Source organism: Gigantopelta aegis, chromosome 7 (genome assembly GCF_016097555.1).
Source record: "Gigantopelta aegis isolate Gae_Host chromosome 7, Gae_host_genome, whole genome shotgun sequence".
Classification (NCBI taxonomy): Eukaryota; Metazoa; Mollusca; class Gastropoda; order Neomphalida; family Peltospiridae; genus Gigantopelta; species Gigantopelta aegis.
This window is the reverse complement of record NC_054705.1, coordinates 38,872,386-38,893,156: the sequence shown is the minus strand read 5'-3', so window position 1 is coordinate 38,893,156 and position 20,771 is coordinate 38,872,386. Positions and strand designations below refer to the sequence as shown.

At 37.2% G+C, this 20,771-nt stretch overlaps 1 protein-coding gene across 1 annotated transcript in view; it reads left to right on the top strand.

Moving 5' to 3' along the window:
- The first annotated feature begins 577 nt into the window (after positions 1–577).
- The window catches only part of LOC121378071 (sodium-dependent multivitamin transporter-like), a 35,378-nt gene continuing 15,184 nt past the window's right edge, over positions 578–20,771 (top strand). The window contains exons 1-5 of the mRNA XM_041506171.1: positions 578–946; positions 14,195–14,260; positions 14,950–15,001; positions 19,298–19,365; positions 19,913–20,067. Of these exons, the coding sequence (XP_041362105.1) occupies positions 578–946; positions 14,195–14,260; positions 14,950–15,001; positions 19,298–19,365; positions 19,913–20,067 (710 nt within the window). The remainder of the gene's footprint in view (positions 947–14,194; positions 14,261–14,949; positions 15,002–19,297; positions 19,366–19,912; positions 20,068–20,771) is intronic.

Below are 20,771 nucleotides of genomic sequence, written 5' to 3'. Positions count from 1 at the left end.
TCAGTCAGACCAAGAAGAAAAACGCTTGCTTGGCTTGGTGTGTGCATCTCAAGTTCAACCAAATCATTAATTTGTGAACCAGTCAAATAAAATTCGCGATCGTTGAACTGAGGTGCTGGACTGAGTTTCATTTAGACCGAGCAGAATAACACTTGCTTGGATAGTTCATACGGCTTTAAGTTAAACTAAATCACCACGTCGTGGACCAGTCAAATATAATTCGCGAACGTTATCGTCGATTTCTATCGCTGAACACGGTGTCGGGAAGAGTTCAGTCAGACCAAGCAGAAAAAACTCGCTTGCCTGGATGGTTCATACAGCTTCAAGTTAAACCAAATCACAAATTCGGAGACCAGTCAAATATAACTCGCAAAACGTTATCGTCGCTACCGGAGGCAAGTTCAGCCATACTGAGTAAAAACATATGTCCGCCAGACTGGTTTATGCGCCTCACGGTAAATCAAATAGCCACATCAAGAACCAATCAAATAGTTCGCGAACGTTAGCCAAACGTTAGCTGGCTGAATTTGGTGCTGTCGTTGAAGACTAGGCTGGATTTCTCTGATTTTAATTAAACATGGTGTCAGGAGATTACAGTATCAACACTGGCGTGGTAAAGCGGTTCGGGGCTGTCGACTACGTTGTGTTCGCGCTCACTCTTCTCATATCGTGCGGCATTGGTCTCTTCTACGCCATCAAAGACCGGAATGTCATCACCACGAAGAATTACCTGCTTGCCGGAGGGAAGATGGACGTCGTGCCGGTGTCGATGTCGTTGGTGGTGACGTTCATGTCGGCGCTGACGTTGCTAGGCACCCCGGTGGAGATGTACAACTACAACACCATGTTCTGGTGGCTCAGTCTTAGCTTCGTCATCGCCCTCAGCGCCGTCATTCGAATCTTCATACCTTTTCTCTTTCAGCTGAGGATTACCAGCACTTTCGAGGTAATAGTTTTTCTCTTGGTATACATACACACATAGAGAGAGAGAGAGAGAGAGAGAGAGAGAGAGAGAGAGAGAGAGAGAGAGAGAGAGAGAGAGAGAGAGAGAGAGAGAGAGAGAGAGAGAGAGAGAGAGACGCTAAATAATGTTAATATCATAACGGGATGAAGCCGATATCCTCATTAACTATAGTTATTATAGTTATCCTCCAGACCATAAAAATTAAGAAAAGCTATTATTTCTGTTATTTCAGCTACATTGCATGAAGACCTAGAGGTCAAAAGAGCGATTTTGTAATGTAGCTGTGCGTGTCAAAAGTCATAATCTGCTAGTATATGTTTATGACTTTCGTTTAATCAGTCATCATAATCCGCCGATAGAATACCGGCCTCGGTGGCGTCGTGGTTAGGCCATCGGTCTACAGGCTGGTAAGTACTGGGTTCGGATCCCAGTCGAGGCATGGGATTTTTTAATCCAGATACCGACTCCAAACCCTGAGTGAGTGCTCCGCCAGGCTCAATGGGTAGGTGTAAACCACTTGCACCGACCAGTGATCCATAACTGGTTCAACAAAGGCCATGGTTTGTGTTATCCTGCCTGTGGGAAGCGCAAATAAAATATCCCTTGCTGCTAATCGGAAAGAGTAGCCCATGTAGTGGCGACAGCGGGTTTCCTTTCAAAATCTGTGTGGTCCTTAACCATATGTCTGACGCCATATAACCGTAAATAAAATGTGTTGAGTGCGTCGTTAAATAAAACATTTCTTTCTTTCATAATCGGCCGATAGAAACGGTGGCTGCAGGATAAAATGTATTAATATGACAGACCCATGCTGTAAATATAAGGTTGGAAAATACGATATTTATATAACCGTTTATTGTGGATACATATTATATATTATGGCTAATATGTTTAACTTAAGGCGTGGTGTGTTGGATATCAAGGACCGCAAACCAGGTTAGAATCTTGTAAATATATTTGTATACAACATACACTAAATATATTAAAGAAAACAAGAACACAAGCATACACCAAATACTTTATTATGATACAAGCGAAAATACATCTATGTACATCTATATTTTAACATTCAACGAGAACCTGTTTAATTGTATATAGGTAGACTTTTGATGAATAAACGGGGTACCCGGCATATCCGGTGCTGTCTGAAAAAAAAGAAGAAAAAAAGTGTTGGATATCAGTGTAATACGTACCGTGTCACTCCGTCGCTACTCTTAACACAGCCAGCACGTGTGTTCGTCCAAGTTTATTTATTTTCCGTGTACAAGTTGCTATAACTTTGTCACGTCTAAAGACGATGTTGGTCGTACGTTTCCTCAACACGATGACAAGACATTAGTTTGTTTATCTTAATGTGCTGACATATTTACGTTTACAGGGACAAATCCAGGAATTTTTGGGGGAGAGACTAAAGGAAAAACAGCATCAATGATTTTCCTTTATTGCATATTTTTCTTTTTTGGTCTTACATAGTCATTTTATCTCATTCAAATAAGAGGTAATAAATATTTATGGCACATTTAGTAGCCATGATGTTACTGGTATGTTTAACAAAACAAAACAAAACAAAACAAACACAACCAAAACGCACACAAAAAATAACCATTAATTAATTACCGTGGCCTTTCAATTCAAACCCAGAAAGCTTCCTGCTATGTTCTAGTGGATTTCTTGGTATGCTTGTGTGTATGTGTGTGTGTGTGTGTGTGTGTGTGTGTGTGTGTGTGTGTATGTGTGTATGTGTGTGTGTGTACACGCACATGCACACGCACACGCACACGCACACACACAGAACATAGAGAGAGACAGTAGGACCACCACGAGTCTAAAATATTGGACTCGAATACCCAAGAAAGAAATGTTTTATTTAACGACGCACTCAACACATTTTATTTACGGTTATATGGCGTCAGACACAGATTTTGAGAGGAAACCCGCTGTCGCCACTACATGGGCTACTCTTTCCGATTAGCAGCAAGGGATCTTTTATTTGCGCTTCCCACAGGCAAGATAGCACAAACCATGGCCTTTGTTGAACCAGTTATGGATCACTGGTCGGTGCAAGTGGTTTACACCTACCCATTGAGCCTTGCGGAACACTCACTCAGGGTTTGGAGTCAGTATCTGGATTAAAAATCCCATGCCTCGACTGGGATCCGAACCCAGTAACTACCAGCCTGTAGACCGATGGCCTAACCACGACGCCACCGAGGCCGGTCGAATACTCAAGAGTCAAACTCGGCCTTTACCAGAATACCTGATACTTCCACTAAGTGATAATGAGACTAAGGAATAAAATAAAATAGCATTATCAATCTAATTAAAATTAGCTCCACTATTACATGTGGATCTAAAGACAGCCAGTTGGAGCTCATGTCCACCAATCAAAACCTTACTTGCAGAATCCTGCCAGTGATTTAAAAATAATTTGAAAACATTCCGAATTATCCTGAGGGTTTACGACATGTTTCGTGTGAATTACGAATGCCTTAAAACATGTTTTATTTTATAAAATAAATAATTTGTAATGTGAAATTGAAGACTGATAACCCACCCCGTACGTATTGGTATGGTTCGCAGTACTGCGGCCACTAAAATAGACTCGCCCGATATTTTTAGAATTTGTATGCTCCCAAATAACGTTATAAAAGGCGAAGTGTGATTGGTCAATATTTAAATTATTATTTACAGACGAAATGTTACCTGGACATTGGGGACTACGCAGTGTTGTTAGTTTTAAATCACTGGCAGGATTCTGCAAGTAAGGTTTTGATTGGTGGACATGAGCTCCAACTGGCTGTCTTTAGTGGAGCTAATTTTAATTAGATTGTAGCATAATGCATCTTAATTCCAGGGCTGAACCCGGATACCAAATAATGCCATTGTATTGCATTACACACATTCAACATTTTTGGTCCTTTATGTCTCATAGTCCTATAATGTAACCAGCGATAAGCATATGGCAAAGTGATGTAAACATACAATTAAATGAGATTATCTCGCCTTCATGTAAAATTCTTTAATCTCATTGGTTGTTTGCCGTTGGACAAACCCCTTATACCCCTGTGGGCGGAGCCAAATTTTCTTATACCCAGTCTGTAATTTCAACAGTTTCCAGCCACCCCAGTTAATGCTAAAGCAATAATTAGATTATAAATAACATTGATAATCAATCAAGTATACATAATTAATTTTATTTTTACTATAAAATAAACTATTTCAATACTTTTAAAAGCTGCAATGTTGAATTCGGCCACCTAATTGACCCCTCCGTACGGCGTGATTGACAACCGCTCTGGACCAATCATGTTTCGCGGTTCAAAAACCGCGGGCCCAAATTTGCTTGGACGCCATTAGGTTAGACAACATAATTTTTTTCGATGTGTAACGTTTTTGTATAGTTAGCATTAAAATTAGTTAAAATAATTGTCTCCTCCAACTGAATTATAATCATAGTAAACATATACTTCTGCTGACAAGTGTTAATAGCGATGACAACTATGCGGAGCCTACGATTGACGTAAAATAAGTGTTTTCCTGCGAAACCGTCACATGGTATTGAAAGTGAAGTTTTGCCGAAATCCATCAACATTCAACTGATATATAAATTCTACGAAGGTAAGAGTTTAAGAATCACTTTCCCTCCAATGTAATGGAATTTACTGACTCATTTAATCAGTCTTCGATGTATATATTGTCGTTAAGAATCCATCGTTAAACAATACACAGTCAGACGAATGGCCAAAATAAAAGTTTTGGCAAGACTTCCGATCGTTCCAGCATTCAGTTAATTTAGGCGTAAGTTAGGTTTAGGGTTAGTGATAGTATTATCAAGCATGCTGGAACGTTTGAAAGTCTTAGCATTTTTTCTTTTTCTTTTTGTTTGCATGTGTGTAGGCGTGAGTCTGTGTATGTTCTTTTGTGTGTGGGGGGAGGGGGGGGGGGGAGTGAGGGAGTAACCTATATGGTTGTGAGCTTTAGGGGGATAAGGAAGTATTGTCTGAAAAGTTATAAATTAGGCAAATTTTATGTAGGGACCCTGAAATGTTTTGAAGCCAAAAAAAAAAAAATAATAATAAAAAAATCTTGGAAATTAATAGATATATTTTTTAATGTTCAGATAAATGATAGTAAAACAACTGCTGTTTATAAATGGTCATGTGCTTGAAATATGTCCTAACCCTAATTTCAAAACATTTCAAACCCATAACCACCTAGATGAGGCACTTACATCTGTTTTGTTTTTAATACCTACCCTAAATATGATTTTCTTTTGGAGACAGTAGTTTTGTTTTTCATCATTATTTTATACCCCAAATTTTAGCAAAGCATAGGCATTTTTCTTCTTCCACATGCCATCTTATATGTAGCTTTGTGCAACTTTCTAATAGAAATCAAATAACATCATCAATGTTAAATACATTGTTCACTACTTTTCTTAATTTACTGCTATACTTTTTAATTTTATACTTTGTTTAGTCACATTGATTTTGTTTCCTGTTAAAAAAACAATTTCCTAAAATTAAATTAAACTTTAAATTAATACAATGATATGTAATTAAGTTAGACTAATGTACTTCTTCAAATGGATGTGAAATACTTAACATGTTTGTTTTTATATATTTCAGCAACTGGACCAATGGATGTGGAGTCATTGCTTAGATGTCGAAAATGAGATTCTGAAGACAAACTATTAAACAAATTACATTGCATCTTGATATTGAGAACAGAATGATAGAAATAATAGAACAGTTTCAACTGATATGTGAAAGAAAAACTAGGGCAGGGGGTGAAATTGCTGCTGAAAAGGAAACACTTTCAACAATTTCTTTTAATACAATATTTTAAAAAATAAATTGTGTTTGACATATTGCTGCTAAGGAGTAATTCAGACTTCCAAGACTTGGGATTCAGTTTGACACCACCCATCAAATGGTAATCCTTAATTGCTCAGTTTCGAGGATAATGATTTGGAGATGGATGCCACAGAAAGATACATTTTTGAATAGATATATTTACCTGTACCAGATTGCATGGGGATTAATACGTAAAGACCCTCTCTTTGAGAAAAAAGAAAATGTTAGGAAGTATTCTCATAATAAATATTAAACAAATTGTGCGAACTGCAATCTGTGGTTTAGTTTTATGTTATATATATATATACAGTGTTTGTGCCAGAAATAATTTTTTGTGTATGGCGCTGTTATTGAATGCAACCACAGTCAACAGGGGCTATGGGGGGTCTCCTCCACAAATAAAATGGGTTACATTTAGGGTTAGGCTTAAGAAAATCATACAATAATGATAAGTACATTAATTTTGTCAAAATGTTAACTTAAAAAAACAACAACTTTGGCACCATACCCATTTTACCCTCTGGCAGAAACCCTGCTCTCTCTCTCTCTCTAACTCACTCACTCACTCACTCTCTCTCTCTCTCTCTCTCTCTCTCTCTCTCAAAATATAATTTTGCATCTTTTTTTTTTATATATATATATAAATGTTTTTAATTAAATTTGTATTTTGTGTTATTTTTATTGTTCTGTATGCATGGGTTGTCTTATATTTATTACTATTTTTTATCTGCCTATGCCTCTAGAACAGATAAAGCTTTTTGAGTACATTTTGTGTGACAGTAGGATAACTAATGGGCGGGTTGTGTGAGATTGGGGGGGGGGGGGTGCAGAAGCTTCAAGTTTGATTCCCAACAGTTGTTGCCACAACACATGAGTTTATAATTTATTTAAGCACTGTTGTACTGGCTTAATTGGCAAATATGTTACACTGTCCACCTATCCTACTTTTTTGTACTTTTTGGTTTTTGTCCTATTTTTCCTACTTTTTCTTCAGAATACTTAGTTTTTCGTACTTTTTTGTTTGAAAATGCCACGAATTGCTGTTAAAGTGTGCATATTCCTTGTAATATTATAAAAGTCATCAGTTACGGGAATTATTTAAATTTTTCTTGGCAGCAAGGTACATCTCCCAATTTGTGGCATCATATAATCTCAACATATTAAAATTACACCCTCAAAGCCAACATATTTTCCATTGATTAATATGATTATAATGTACAATGTGTATGTATGACTTCAGAATCTATAATACATTATGGAAAACTTAAATTAATCATGTTAACTCTATTTTACTGTGCATCAGCATTCCTATGCATGACATGATGTAAATATATATATTGATTAATATAGTGTACAGTAATTTGAAATAACTATAACGTGACCGTTACTTAAGATACACATTATTTTTGATAGAACACAAAATACATGTACAAACTAAGCACTACATAAAACGGTGTTTCGAGCATGAATAATGTCGCTACGTACTGTTTCAGTCCTACTTTTGTTCTACGTTTTCCTACTTTTGTCCTACATTTTCTTTATTTTCATTCCTAATTGTCTCCAACTTTTTCAAAAGGGTGTGCTGGACAGCCTGATTTTATAAAGAAGGGATGGGGCACCCAAACGTAAACAGCCCTAATATATCTTGTCAGAACGGAGACGGGCCAATATGTCAGTATACATAACTGGAGGGCCAAAGATGTGGTCCCCACCAACCCACCCCCTGGCTACGCCAGTTGTGAATTTATTTTTTTTTTTTTTTTTTTTTTCTCGTGTATGGCTTTGGTTTCATAAATAGGGCAAGTGCCGTATATCGGTTGATTCAAGCAGTGCAGCTATGTAAGAATCCCCCCCCCCCCCCCCATAAATATCGCAATCCCACAATCTAAAGCACTGCCTGCATAATTTTGGCACAGGCGACTGTATCCTGCTATAGTTTTGTAACCTTTCGTGCATAAAATTATGGTACACTGATAGCATTCCCACACGCCTTGTATTTTAATGTTACTGCTCACGTCCCTCCCTTTTGCCCTATGTATGAAACCAAAGCCATACACGGGTTGGTAGGGACCACATTTTTGGCCCTCCAGTTATGTATACTGACATATTGGGCCGTCTCCGTTCTGACAAGACATATTAGGGCTGTTTACGTTTGGGTGCCCCATCCCTTTATAAAATCAGGCTGTCTAGCACACTCTTTTGAAAAAGTTGGACACAATTAGGAATGAAAATATAGAAAATGTAGGACAAAAGTAGGAAAACGTAGAACAAAAGTAGAAAAACTAAGTATTCTGAAGAAAAAGTAGGAAAATAGGACAAAGACCAAAAAGTACGAAAAAGTGGGATAGCTGGACAGTCTGTAAAATATTTGCCAATTAAGCCAGTACAACAGTGTTTAAATAAATTATATAAACTCGTGTTGTGGCAACAACTGTTGGGAATCAAACTTGAAGCTTCTGCCCCCCCCCCCCTCACCCCCCCCCCCCCCCCCCCCCGCCCATTAGTTATCCTACTGTCACACAAAATGTACTCACAAAGCTTTATCTGTTCTAGAGGCAAAGGCAGATAAAAAATAGTAATAAATATTATAAGACAACCCATGCCTACAGAACAATAATAATAATACAAAATAAAAATTAAATTATTTTATATATATATATATATATATATATATATATATATATATATATATATATATATATATATATATATATATAACAAACAAAAAAAGAGGCAAAATTATATATATATACATATATATAACATGAAACTAAACCACAGATTGCAGTTCGCACAATTTGTTTAATATTTATTATGAGAATACTTCCTAACATTTTCTTTTTTCTCAAAGAGAGGGTCTTTACATATTAATCCCCATGCAATCTGGTACAGGTAAATATAGGATTACCATTTGATGGGGGGTGTCAAACTGAATCCCAAGTCTTGGAAGTCTGAATTACACCTTAGCAGCAATATGTCAAACACAAAAAAAAATCCAAAAAAAATATTGTATTAAATGAAATTGTTGAAAGTGTTTCATTTTCAGCAGATATTTCATCCCCTACCCCAGTTTTTCTTTCAAATATCAGTTGAAACTGTTCTATTATTTCTATCATTCTGTTCTCAATATCAAGATGCAATGTCATTTGTTTAATAGTTTGTCTTCAGAATCTCATTTTCAACATCTAATCAATGACTCCACATCCATTGGTCCAGTTGCTGAAATATATAAAAACAAACATGTTAAGTATTTCACATCCATTTGAAGAAGTACATTAGTCTGTAACTTAATTATATATCGTTGTATTAATTTAAAGTTTAATTTAATTTTAGGAAAACATTTTTTTTAACAGGAAACAAAATCAATGTGACTAAACAAAGTATAAAATTAAAAAGTATTGCAATAAATTTAAAAAAGTAGTGAACAATGTATTTAACATTGATGATGTTATTTGATTTCTATTAGAAAGTTGCACAAAGCTACATATAAGATGGCATGTGGAAGAAGAAAAATGCCTATGCTTTGCTAAAATTTGGGGTATAAAATAATGATGAAAAACAAAACTACTGTCTCCAAAAGAAAATCATATTTAGGGTAGGTAATAAAAACAAAACAGATGTAAGTGCCTCATCTAGGTGGTTATGGGTTTGAAATGTTTTGAAATTAGGGTTAGGACATTACATTTCTAGCATATGACCATTTATAAACAGCAGTTCTTTTACTATCATTTATCTAAACATTAAAAAATATATCTATTAATTTCCAAGATTTTAGGGTATATAAGTTTAACCTCAGTAGCCTCTGGCAGAAACCATTAAGTTGAAAATTCCAAGAATAACAATAAAGGAATAATAAAATGTCTTACCAGTATGTATTATAAATTACCCAAGATTGGTAATTGATCTGTTGTTAGGTGAGTAATTGTTTTAATATATATTATGGTAAAATTGATTTGTTTTAATTGAGGGGTGGGGTGGAGGGGGACTAATGGATAAGTTAAATTTTGTTTTGTTTAAAGACATCACTAGAGCATACGGAATTATTAATCATCAGCTATTGGATGTCAAACATTTTGTACTTTTGACATGTATAGTCTAGAGTGCAAACCTGCTACATTAGTAGCCAGGTATCTTTTACATATATACACCACCCAACAGACAGAATAGCACATACCACAGCCTTTGATATACTAGTCGTGATGCACTGGCTTAAATCGAATCAAACCGAGAAACCGTAACCGGCAGATCTGTACCGATTGCAAAAAATCACAATTATTATTATTTTTTTTTTTTTTTGGCTTCAAAACATTTCAGGGTCCCTACATAAAATGTACCTAATTTATAACTTTCCAGACAATATTTCCTTATCCCCCTAAAGCTCACAACCATATAGGTTACTCCCTCACTCCCCCCACACCCTCCCCCCACACCCCCCCCCACACACACAAAAGTACATACACAAACTCACGCCTACACACATGCAAACAAAAAGAAAAGGAAAAAAAGCTAAGACTTCCAAACGTTCCAGCATGCTTGTTAATACTATCACTAACCCTAAACCTAATTTAAGCCTAAATTAACTGAATGCTGGAACGATCGGAAGTCTTGCCAAAACTTTTATTTTGGCCATTCGTCTGACTGTGTGCAGTTTAACGACGGATTCTTAACGACAATATATACATCGAAGACTGATTAAATGAGTCAGTAAATTCCATTACATTGGAGGGAAAGTGATTATTAAAATCTTACCTTCGTAGAATTTATATATCAGTTGAATTTTGATGGATTTCGGCAAAACTTCACTTTCAATACCATGTGACGGTTTCGCAGGAAAACACTGATTTTACGTCAATCGTAGGCTCCGCATAGTTGTCATCGCTGTTAACACTTGTCAACAGAAGTATATGTTTACTAAGATTATAATTCAGTTGGTGGAGACAATTATTTTAACTAATTTTAATGCTAACTATACAAAAACGTTACACATCGAAAAAAATTATGTTGTCTAACCTAATGGCGTCCAAGCAAATTTGGGCCCGCGGTTTTTGAACCGCGAAACATGATTGGTCCAGCGCGGTTGTCAATCACGCCGTACGGAGGGGTCAATTACGGTCGTGGTGTTATTGTATTAATGCGCGATTAGCAACAGGTTTTTTTAATATTTTTATTTTTTTACTATATACATTTCTGAAGAAAAAAAAAAGTTTAAATTTTTATTTTTTTTATTAATATCTCTTTCAGACAATTTCGTATTACAAACATTTGAAGTTAAAAACTCGTTTATCGATGGAACTATTTTTCGTCACTGGCAAGTGGTTTCGTTCGCGTCCGCGTGGTACGGCTCTGTTAATAAATTGTTAATAGCTCGATTAAGAATGGGTGTATCTATTGGTCTTAACCAAACTAAATTTAAATTAAGAAAGATTAATAGTCCAAATTGCACCCATTGTAATACTCCAGAAGATGTGGGTCATTACCTCTTCTTCTGTACTAAATACAATAAAAATAGAACTAAATTAATTAATCATTTTGCTAAAAATAAAATTATATTTAATCCAACTAATTTACTTAATCCCGACAAACAGTATAAAGCAATAACAGACAGACTTTTAATAGCCTATGTGCTGGAGACTAATAGGAATATTTAAATAATTAATTAATAACTTAATTTGTAAATTAATTAGATTGGTTAGCTACGACACACCGGCGAGTTGCTCCACTTAGAACTCGCTTTGCGATATGAGCTCGTCCGGTGTACGGGCTTAACTAGTTTACTATTAATTATGGCTAAAACTATTATAATAATAAATTAATATTTAAAGATCTATAAATATAAGATTAATAAAATAGGATAGTTTACTAAGCCTACCTCGGCGGTCTGCCCCTTATTATTATTATTATTATTTATTTATTTTTGTGCACACACCGATCGATATTTACACGGCCTACCTTGTGTCGCTAGCTGTGACGTCAGAGGTCAGACCAAGGTGACAGCTGTTAATGCTGGCTACAGCTATCGATTGGCCGCGTCTCTTGTTGTGTGTTAATTATTTTAATTAATTATTTTAACAAAACATTTTTTTTATTAATCTAATCTTTGTTTATAGGTGGTTGTCTATGTCCCCGGGGCTAGGCAGTCCGTGCGATTGTACCAGCTATGTCAAAATTTGTTTGGTAACTGGTTGGTCGCGCGTGGCAGCACTTTTCCGGGGCCAGGTTAATCGCTTTTTAATAATTAAAGATATTATTTAACATTTAATCTTTTTAATCAATTTATATGTCTCTACCAGCTCTACCAAACGTTTATGGTGGCTGGATGGGGACATTTCTTTTAGCTGTGTATATATATTATATGTTTGTGGTATGCAAGTGTGTGAGTGTAAGTGTATTGCTCGGTATTGGGTGGGGGCTTATCTGGCAGTAATCCCCTCCCCCTTCCGGAAAATTGCATGTTATAAATATGTTTGTCTTTTAATTTTGGTTTTGGTTGTGTAGTTTTATTGGTGTATTATTTTTTTATTTTATTTTTTTTTTTTTTTTTTTTAAATTATTATTACTATTATTTATTTATTTTTTATTTTTATTTTTTAATTTCTTTTTTTTTTTTGTAAATTAATTTGATAGGTTTATGTTTATGTATATTTTATCCATATTTTAATCATTATTTTTTTTTTTTAATAAAAAAAAGAAAAGAAAAGTAATTTAACAGGGCAGATGTCTGGTCTGTGCCTTTGGTAGTGGCTTGGTTAATATTACCTCGTCTACTGCCCTAGGTATTATAGATTAAAGTGTTCGCCGCGTCTTCTAAATGACCTAATCATGTTGTTTTAGAAGACAACTGAGGAGTCGCCTGTTTTTCCATGGATCGGCCGCGTTCACCTCTCTCCTTCTGGCAGGCTTGATACTTAAAAGGAAATATTAAATTAACCATCGCTGGATTTTTTGCGCCACTCCCCTAGTGGCACCAGCTATTAAACTATTACAACCCTTTGGCGTCACTTTTCAAGTGACGCCGGTTTGGGAAGTTATAATAACTTCCTAAACAACTAATAGCCTGTCAGGATTGGACTGAACTGCGGTTGGACACGGTGGGGGGTGGGGGTGATGGGATGCCGGGAGTTAGGGCATTCTTTGGGGCTATATGCGTAGGCGGTTCGGCCTTAGGTTTCGAGTAGGGCCGGCCTCCCCTCCCTCCCGACCCTCACCTGGTCACACCAATGTTTAAAATATGACTGGCAGCCCCTTTCCTCTTAACCTGCCATGGGCTTAATGAATATTGTTTAAGAATTATTATTAATATTAGACCAGCCCATCTAAATTTGCGCCGAAAATATATTATATTAATAATTTATATAGGATAGTAATGTTGATATGTTTCTTTAAGGGCGCAGCCAAACTTTTTTAACCCCAGTTTCCCCCATTTTATACTTTTGGCGTTAATTTTCAAAATTTCCCCTATTTGTTAGGTTATCCCTGTCCCGAGTCAGACTCCCGATCCTATCGGAGGCCGGACTCGGGATAGGCGTGTTCGAAACCCTAGTGGTATATGGACACGTTAAATAAGTTACTAAGCTAAGCTAATAAATTGTTAACAATTATTGTCTGGCGTTATTTTGATTATTGGCTATATGGTTTAACATGTCGGCAAGATAAACTCGTTGTAGAAGCATCTCTCGGCTCGGGGTAAAAGAACACACAAAGGGTACATAAAAAGCCATATACCCCTCGTGATGCTTCTACAACTTATAATGTGTTTCCTTACACGGGTACTAGAGTCCTGTGAACATACTTGAGTCTTACTAGACTCGGCCCGTACATGAGTACTCGAGTACCCGTGGAGACCCTAAAAGAGAGAGAGAGAGAGAGAGAGAGAGAGAGAGAGAGAGAGAGAGAGAGAGAGAGAGAGAGAGAGAGAGAGAGAGAGAGAGAGAGAGATACTGACTCAGATAGAAAGAGAGAGAGAGAGAGAGACTGACTCAGATAGATAGACAGAGAGAGAGAGAGAGAGAGAGAGAGAGAGAGAGAGAGAGAGAGAGAGAGAGAGATGATGATGATGATGATGATGATGAACTTCTAATAGTCACATATGGCGGCCATCATTAGTGTTAGACATTTCTTTGATGAAAAGAAAACAGTAAAACACACACTAGTATGTAGCCAATCTGATTAAAATTAGCTCTACAGGTAATAGTAATTAACCAGTGGAGCTAATTTTAATTAGATTGGTATGCAGCATTTGCGGAAACAGCGGACATTATTTCTAAAAAAAACCCCAGTGTATATGGTAATTGTAGCTAAAATGTGTCTAAACAATCCTTTTGTAGAATTCAGTTTAGTTCTTGTCATTTTTTTTTTAAACCATTTTGTATTTCAGTATTTGGAGTTACGTTTCAGCAAGAAAGTTCGAGTTTTGGGATCACTTATACTCATTGTGCAGACGGTAAGCGGCTCTATACTCGACAAAAGTAAATAAGGGACAGTTAGCCCTTTCGGTAATTCTTTGCTTATGTCATTGTTTTAGCAAATGTTGATCACATATAATTTGTAAACACTGTTTCAGTAACATGTTACAGACAGTAGATCCCACACCCGTACGTTATTAAGTCAATCTCGTTCCAGCCAGTGCACCACGACTGATATAACAAATGCCGTGGTATGTGCCATCCTGTCTGTGGGATGGTGCATATAAAAGACCAGGGCCGTAGCTAGCGGGGGGGGGGGGGGGGCAAGGGGGGCAGTCACCACCCCCAGAAAAAAAATCCGGAAAGCATTATAGAAACTTAAAGAAAATTCTCTTCTTAACTATTTAAGTTTTAGACTGTTAACTACTCAGTTGCCCCCCCCCCCCCCCCAAACATACGGCCCTGTAAGACCCCTTACTACTTATGGAAAAATGTGTCGGGTTTCCTCTCTAAGGCTATATGTTAAAATTATCAAATGTGCTAAAGAGGTGTTGTTAAAACAAAACAAATTTTAACTTTTATCAAGTCAAACTGTTAATAAGTAGATAGATATATATATGAGTTTATCCACAACAATTAGTTTTCTGACAGAAGCACACTACTCTGCAAACTGTGCAATACTTGACAGACTGTTTAAAATCTTTAAAGTTTTGTTTTTAATTTACAGTTGATGTACCTGGCGTTTGTCCTTTACACACCGTCATTAGCGTTGTATGCAGGTAAGATACACATCTAGACAGATCCGGGTAGATCAGGGGCTCGCCCCTTAAATATATTCAAGATGCTCCTTTGGGGGGGGGGGGGGGGGGGGGGGGGGGGCAGTATGGACGGGGGGGGGGCGGTAGGGTTGGAAATTTTAATTGTATTGCCCGTTTGGTCCATGTGCCCTTTCCCACTTTGTTCATCCCCCAATATTTCCTGGATTCGCTCCAGTAATTCAAATGTTTACTGTATATAAATTCAATTTAAAGTCAAGGAAGCAAACATTGTCTTTATGTTTTTTTCGTGGGGCGAGACGTATCCCAGTGGTAAAGCGCTCGCTTGATGCGCGATCGGTTTGGGATCGATCCCCGTCGGTGGGCCCATTGGGCTATATCTCGCTCCAGCCAGTGCACCACGACTGATACACCAAAGCCCGTGGTATGTGCTATCCTGTCTATGGGATGGTGCATATAAAAGATCCCTTGCTGCTAATCGAAAAGAGTAACCCATGAAGTGGTGACAGCGGGTTTCCTGTCTCAATATCTGTGTGGTCCTTAACCATATGTCCGACGCCATATAACCATAAATAAAATGTGTTGAGTGCATCGTTAAATAAAACATTTCTTTCGTCTTATTTTTTTCGTTTGAAAATTTCAAACTGCAATCATTTATTTGCTGAAATGTGTGTCTGTTTTTGTTGATTTTGTTATCATTCCTTTGCTATCTGTAAATGATTCTTAGGTTCTATCATGTACGGCGATATGGCATTTGTTCATAAGAAACAGCGCTTTGATGGCCTCTAGTTTATAATTCAGGGGCCAATTTATAATCTTCGCAAGTTGTTTTACACTGCATTGCGATATTGTGAAGTTGCAAGTCAGTTAATCAGGCCCTTGACTACTAAATAGATGTAAGAATTTTATGACATGACACGGTGGGTTTTTTTTTTTTTTTTTCACACTATTTAAAGGGACACGCCCTAGTTGTTAACCATTACGCCGTTGTTTTTCGCTATTAAACCCATTTTTTCACAAATAAAATTGCACTTTACTTACCGTTTATTATTTAGAATATACATTTCCATTCACCTGAAGTGTTTTTTTGGTAATCCTGGTAATCCTGGTGTTTGTAATACCACAAACTGCATTTTTCGTATTTCATAAAATGCCACGGGTCTCTGAGAAAAAACCGTTGAGCAGACAAGGTCTAATCTACTTTTAGAGGGGATATTCCCATTTCAATGTCACAGACGTTGGTATACCACGTGACCGTTATCATTTTAGTTCGGTTTGTTTTCTCGTGCACGGTTCGCGCAATCAACATCCAATTTGTTGTCGTTTTCTTGTTGTTCATTTGTGAGATTTTTCTTCACATTTCGTGAACATTTTCAGTAACAATAAAGTTCAGACAAGTAAGTATCTCAATACAAAACGTTACAAGCACTTAAAACCAATATAACCAAGTCTTACGATATCTGGAGAGGGGATACAACCAGGACAGAACAGTTGGAACATGTTCAGGAGAGGTGAAAGGAACGCACCCCAAGTCTGGGCGCACTCTGTGAAATTTGTCGTGACGTAGGCATTGTTGTGCTTCGAACGACATCTACCGGTGACATCAGAATAATAACTTTCAAAATTATTTCAAGCAATTGGGACATGGGAATTCCCATGGTATTTATCGATATAAAACCTGCTTTTTCACTCCATTTGATAAAAACGTGATCTAAGTGTGTTACAGGTTTGTAGATTAACCAAATTATAATTTATTTTCGCTGGATGGCGTGCGGCTTTAAACTATTTCAAAGATTATACATTGTTTTCAGAAAGCAACATTGCACTGTCTATGCAAGTCTTTTTGGTATGCAAGTCTTTTTGGTATACCGTCCTCGGTGGCGTCGTGGCAGGCCATCGGTCTACAGGCTGGTAGGTACTGGGTTCGGATCCCAGTCGAGGCATGGGATTTTTAATCGAGATACCGACTCCAAACCCTGAGTGAGTGCTCCGCAAGGCTCAATGGGTAGGTGTAAACCACTTGCACCGACCAGTGATCCATAACTGGTTCAACAAAGGCCATGGTTTGTGCTATCCTGCCTGTGGGAAGCGCAAATAAAAGATCCCTTGCTGCCTGTCGTAAAAAGAGTAGCCTATGTGGCGACAGCGGGTTTCCTCTAAAAACAGTGTCAGAATGACCATATGTTTGACGTCCAATAGCCGATAATAAGACAAAAAATCAATGTGCTCTAGCGGCGTCGTTAAATAAAACAAACTTTTTTTACTTTTTGGTATTGCAATTGCTTTTTAGGCCAATACAAAAACTTAAATATTGAAAGACATGTTCTAAAATGTAAAATTATAAATAAAAAAGCTAATTTCATCTCAATGCCGAATATCTACAGGGAAATACTCTTAACTTGGAAGGACCTTGACATTACTAGAGACACTAACAGCTACCAACAGATAATTTATGAACCGTTACACGAAAACCCTCTTATATCAAACAAAACATACACAAGTATACGTAGAGAAAGACTAAATTTAGTCAAGGACATTTGGGACTCGGGGACGAACGACTTTTTGGACTTCGCTGGTTTTTCAACTAGCGCGGTATTTTATCGCCAATTAAAAGACCTACAGGACAACTTTTCGCGGACATTACTAATGACGCTACAAAATGAAGACCCCCTTGATGGTGACTTAGACGCCATCTTTCGTATCAACATAGGTGACACGAAAAAAGACGTGACAGACGCGAAAACTAAAGACATATACGCAGTCTTGTTAGTAAGAACTTACAAAGATGCATCATTTAAGACCAGGTGGAATATAGCCTTTAATGAAACCATAAACTGGCAAAACATTTGGAAAACATTAAATTCAGGTTTCATTGAAAATCCCGACTATGATTTAATTTATAAAATGATTAGAAACGTAATTGCAGTCAGAAAACATCTATATGACTGGAAGATTGTGTCCACTCCGGAGTGCCTTGTGTGCAACGGAGTGGACTCAGTCTTGCATGCCTTTTTTCACTGCAACAAAACAAAACTATTTATAAAGCAAATTGAACCAATCTTCAAAAAACTTTTCGGCAATAAATTTCGCTTGAACCCGTACGCCATGATTTTTGGCATAAAACATAAGCCTGGAGATTATGCATCGCAGTTAGGAATTTTTCTTTGGAGTAAAGCGATAAGGGTAATATGGACAACTAGAAAATTATTAGAGGGCGATAAGCCATGTAACGAAATGGCACTTTTCAAACATTTAGTTTATTCAAGGGTTGAAATAGAATTTTTTGCCGCCTTAGAGCGGCCCAACAAAAAAGGAAAATTCTTAAGACACTGGTGTTTCAAGGGGGTCATTGCCTCGTGCAATGATGCCTTTGACATTACATATAAACTATGATAAAAAAAAAAAAATGGCAAATTGCACCAAATGTAGAAAAATAGACCTGGACCCCCCGGCTTGTAGCTTTGGGGGCCAGGTCCGCAAACCAGGTTTATATATTGTAAATACACATCACCTAAGCCATATACACTAATCACAGTAAAGAAAACAAAAATACAAACATGCACTAATTAAAATGTATATTATTTTGAAACAAGCACTGACACTTATATGTATATCCTTATTGGCCACATTCAAGGAGAACCTGGTTTATTGTAAATAGGGAGGTCTTTTTAGAAATAAATGGGGCACCCGGCATGTTCGGGACCTGCCTGAAATGTAAAAAAAAAAAAAAAAAAAAAAAAATTGCAAGACGAAGGTGAAGGTTAACCTCGCTGTTTACGAAATTTCACCTCCGGTGTAAAGGAAATAAGTTCCTCGTATATTTGCGTAACTACAGGTTGCGAGAGTTCAATAAATTAGGTCATCAATGTTAAAGACCTATTTTATGACATGACACAGTGCTTTATTGGGTTATTTCTCGTTCCAGCCAGTGCACCACGACTGGCATATCAAAGACCGTGGTATGTGCTATCCTGTCTGGGGAATGGTGCATACAAAAGATCCCTTGCTACTAATGAAAAAATGTAGCGGCTTTTCTCTCTATGACTGTCAAAATGACGAAATGTTTAACATCCAGTAGCCGATGATTAATAAATCAAGGTGCTCTAGTCGTGTCGTTAAACAAAACAAATTCATTAGTGGTGTCATTATAAAAACTATTCTAACGTCAAGACATTGATTTCTGAATTTTTCGTGCTGGGGTGTCGTTAAACATTCATTCATTCATTCATTCATTCATTCATTCATTCACTCATTCAATCATTCATTTTTTGAAAGTATAACTATTCTGTTTGGTTTCAGTGACCGGATTTTCGTTATGGGGTTCTGTGGCGACCATTGGACTGGTGGTAACATTCTACACCGCACTCGTACGTGTATAATACATATATACTGGTTATATAGTGACGGATACAATTAAGATATCAACATAACGGGACTTGTTATGAAGGGGCGTGATCTAGTCGAGTCCGTATAGCGCTCATCAGAGGTGCTTGGGTCGAAGGATCGAATGCCCTCGGTGGATCCATCTTCAGATTTGGTTTCCCCGTCACAATCAGTGCCCCCACGACTTGTATTTCGAAGACCGTGGTATGTACTGTCCTGTCTGTGTGGGGGAAAGTGCATATAAAAGATCCCTTAAGCTAGCTTGCTACTAATGGAAACAATGTAGCGGGTTTCCTCTGCTTGTCACATTAACCACATGTTTGACAGCCAATAGCTGATGATTAATTAATCTATTTGCTCTAGTGGTGTCGCTAAACAAAACAAACTTTAATTTTGTTCCGAAAGTTATGAATTGTAAAAATATTTATTAAAATGGAGGTGCCGGGTATTTGGTGGTTGTTGTTGTTTGTTTTCTTTAGGGGTTTTGGGTGGGGTTTTACGTTTGATGTTTTACATTTGTTTCCCATGCAGGGTGGTATGAAGGCTGTACTGTGGACTGACACGTTCCAGGCAGGTATAATAGCAGCTGGTCTCTTGGCAGTCCTCATCCAGGGCTCTATCGTTGTCGGAGGGTTCGGACGAGCCTGGGATATCGCAGACCAACGACAGCGTATCTTGTTTGACGAGTAGGTTCTCAGCAAGGGCGGGACCAGGGGATACTTACGGGAGGGGACCAAGGCCAGAAGGGCGTAGAGACCAAATCTCTGAAAAGGGTACTTCGGTGAAAATTTGTAAACAAAATTAATTGTTAAAAAGGGGCATTTTATTTATTTTTTATTATTATTTTATTATTATTATTATTATTATTTTATTTTTTTGCGGGGTGTGTGTGTGTGTGTGTCACGTTCCCCTGGTTTCCTCCCGTGGATCCGCCTTTGCTCAAGGTTTGTGCCGTGGTTAGATATTTATTTTTAGAACTAGAAGGCTGATTTGGAAGGTAAAAGAATGAGGTATTCATTCATAATTAGAATTTAATATTGGACATATATGTATAATTCTGACCTCTGACGCCATATAACCGTAAATAAAATGTGTTGAGTGCGTCGTTAAATAAAACATTTCTTTCTTTCTTTCAATTCTGACATATGATCTTAAAGGACCTCATCAGCGGTACTCCAGAAAGGATTATACTTAGAACTGGCCATTATGTTATGTATTATACACTTATCAGAAGTAACCAGAAGTTTGTTTTGTTTAACGACATCACTAGAGCACATTCATTTATTAATCATCGGCTATTGCTTGTCAAACATTTGGTAATTTTGACATTAGTAGCAAGGGATCTTTTATATGCACCATCCCACAGACAGGATAGCACATACCACGGTCT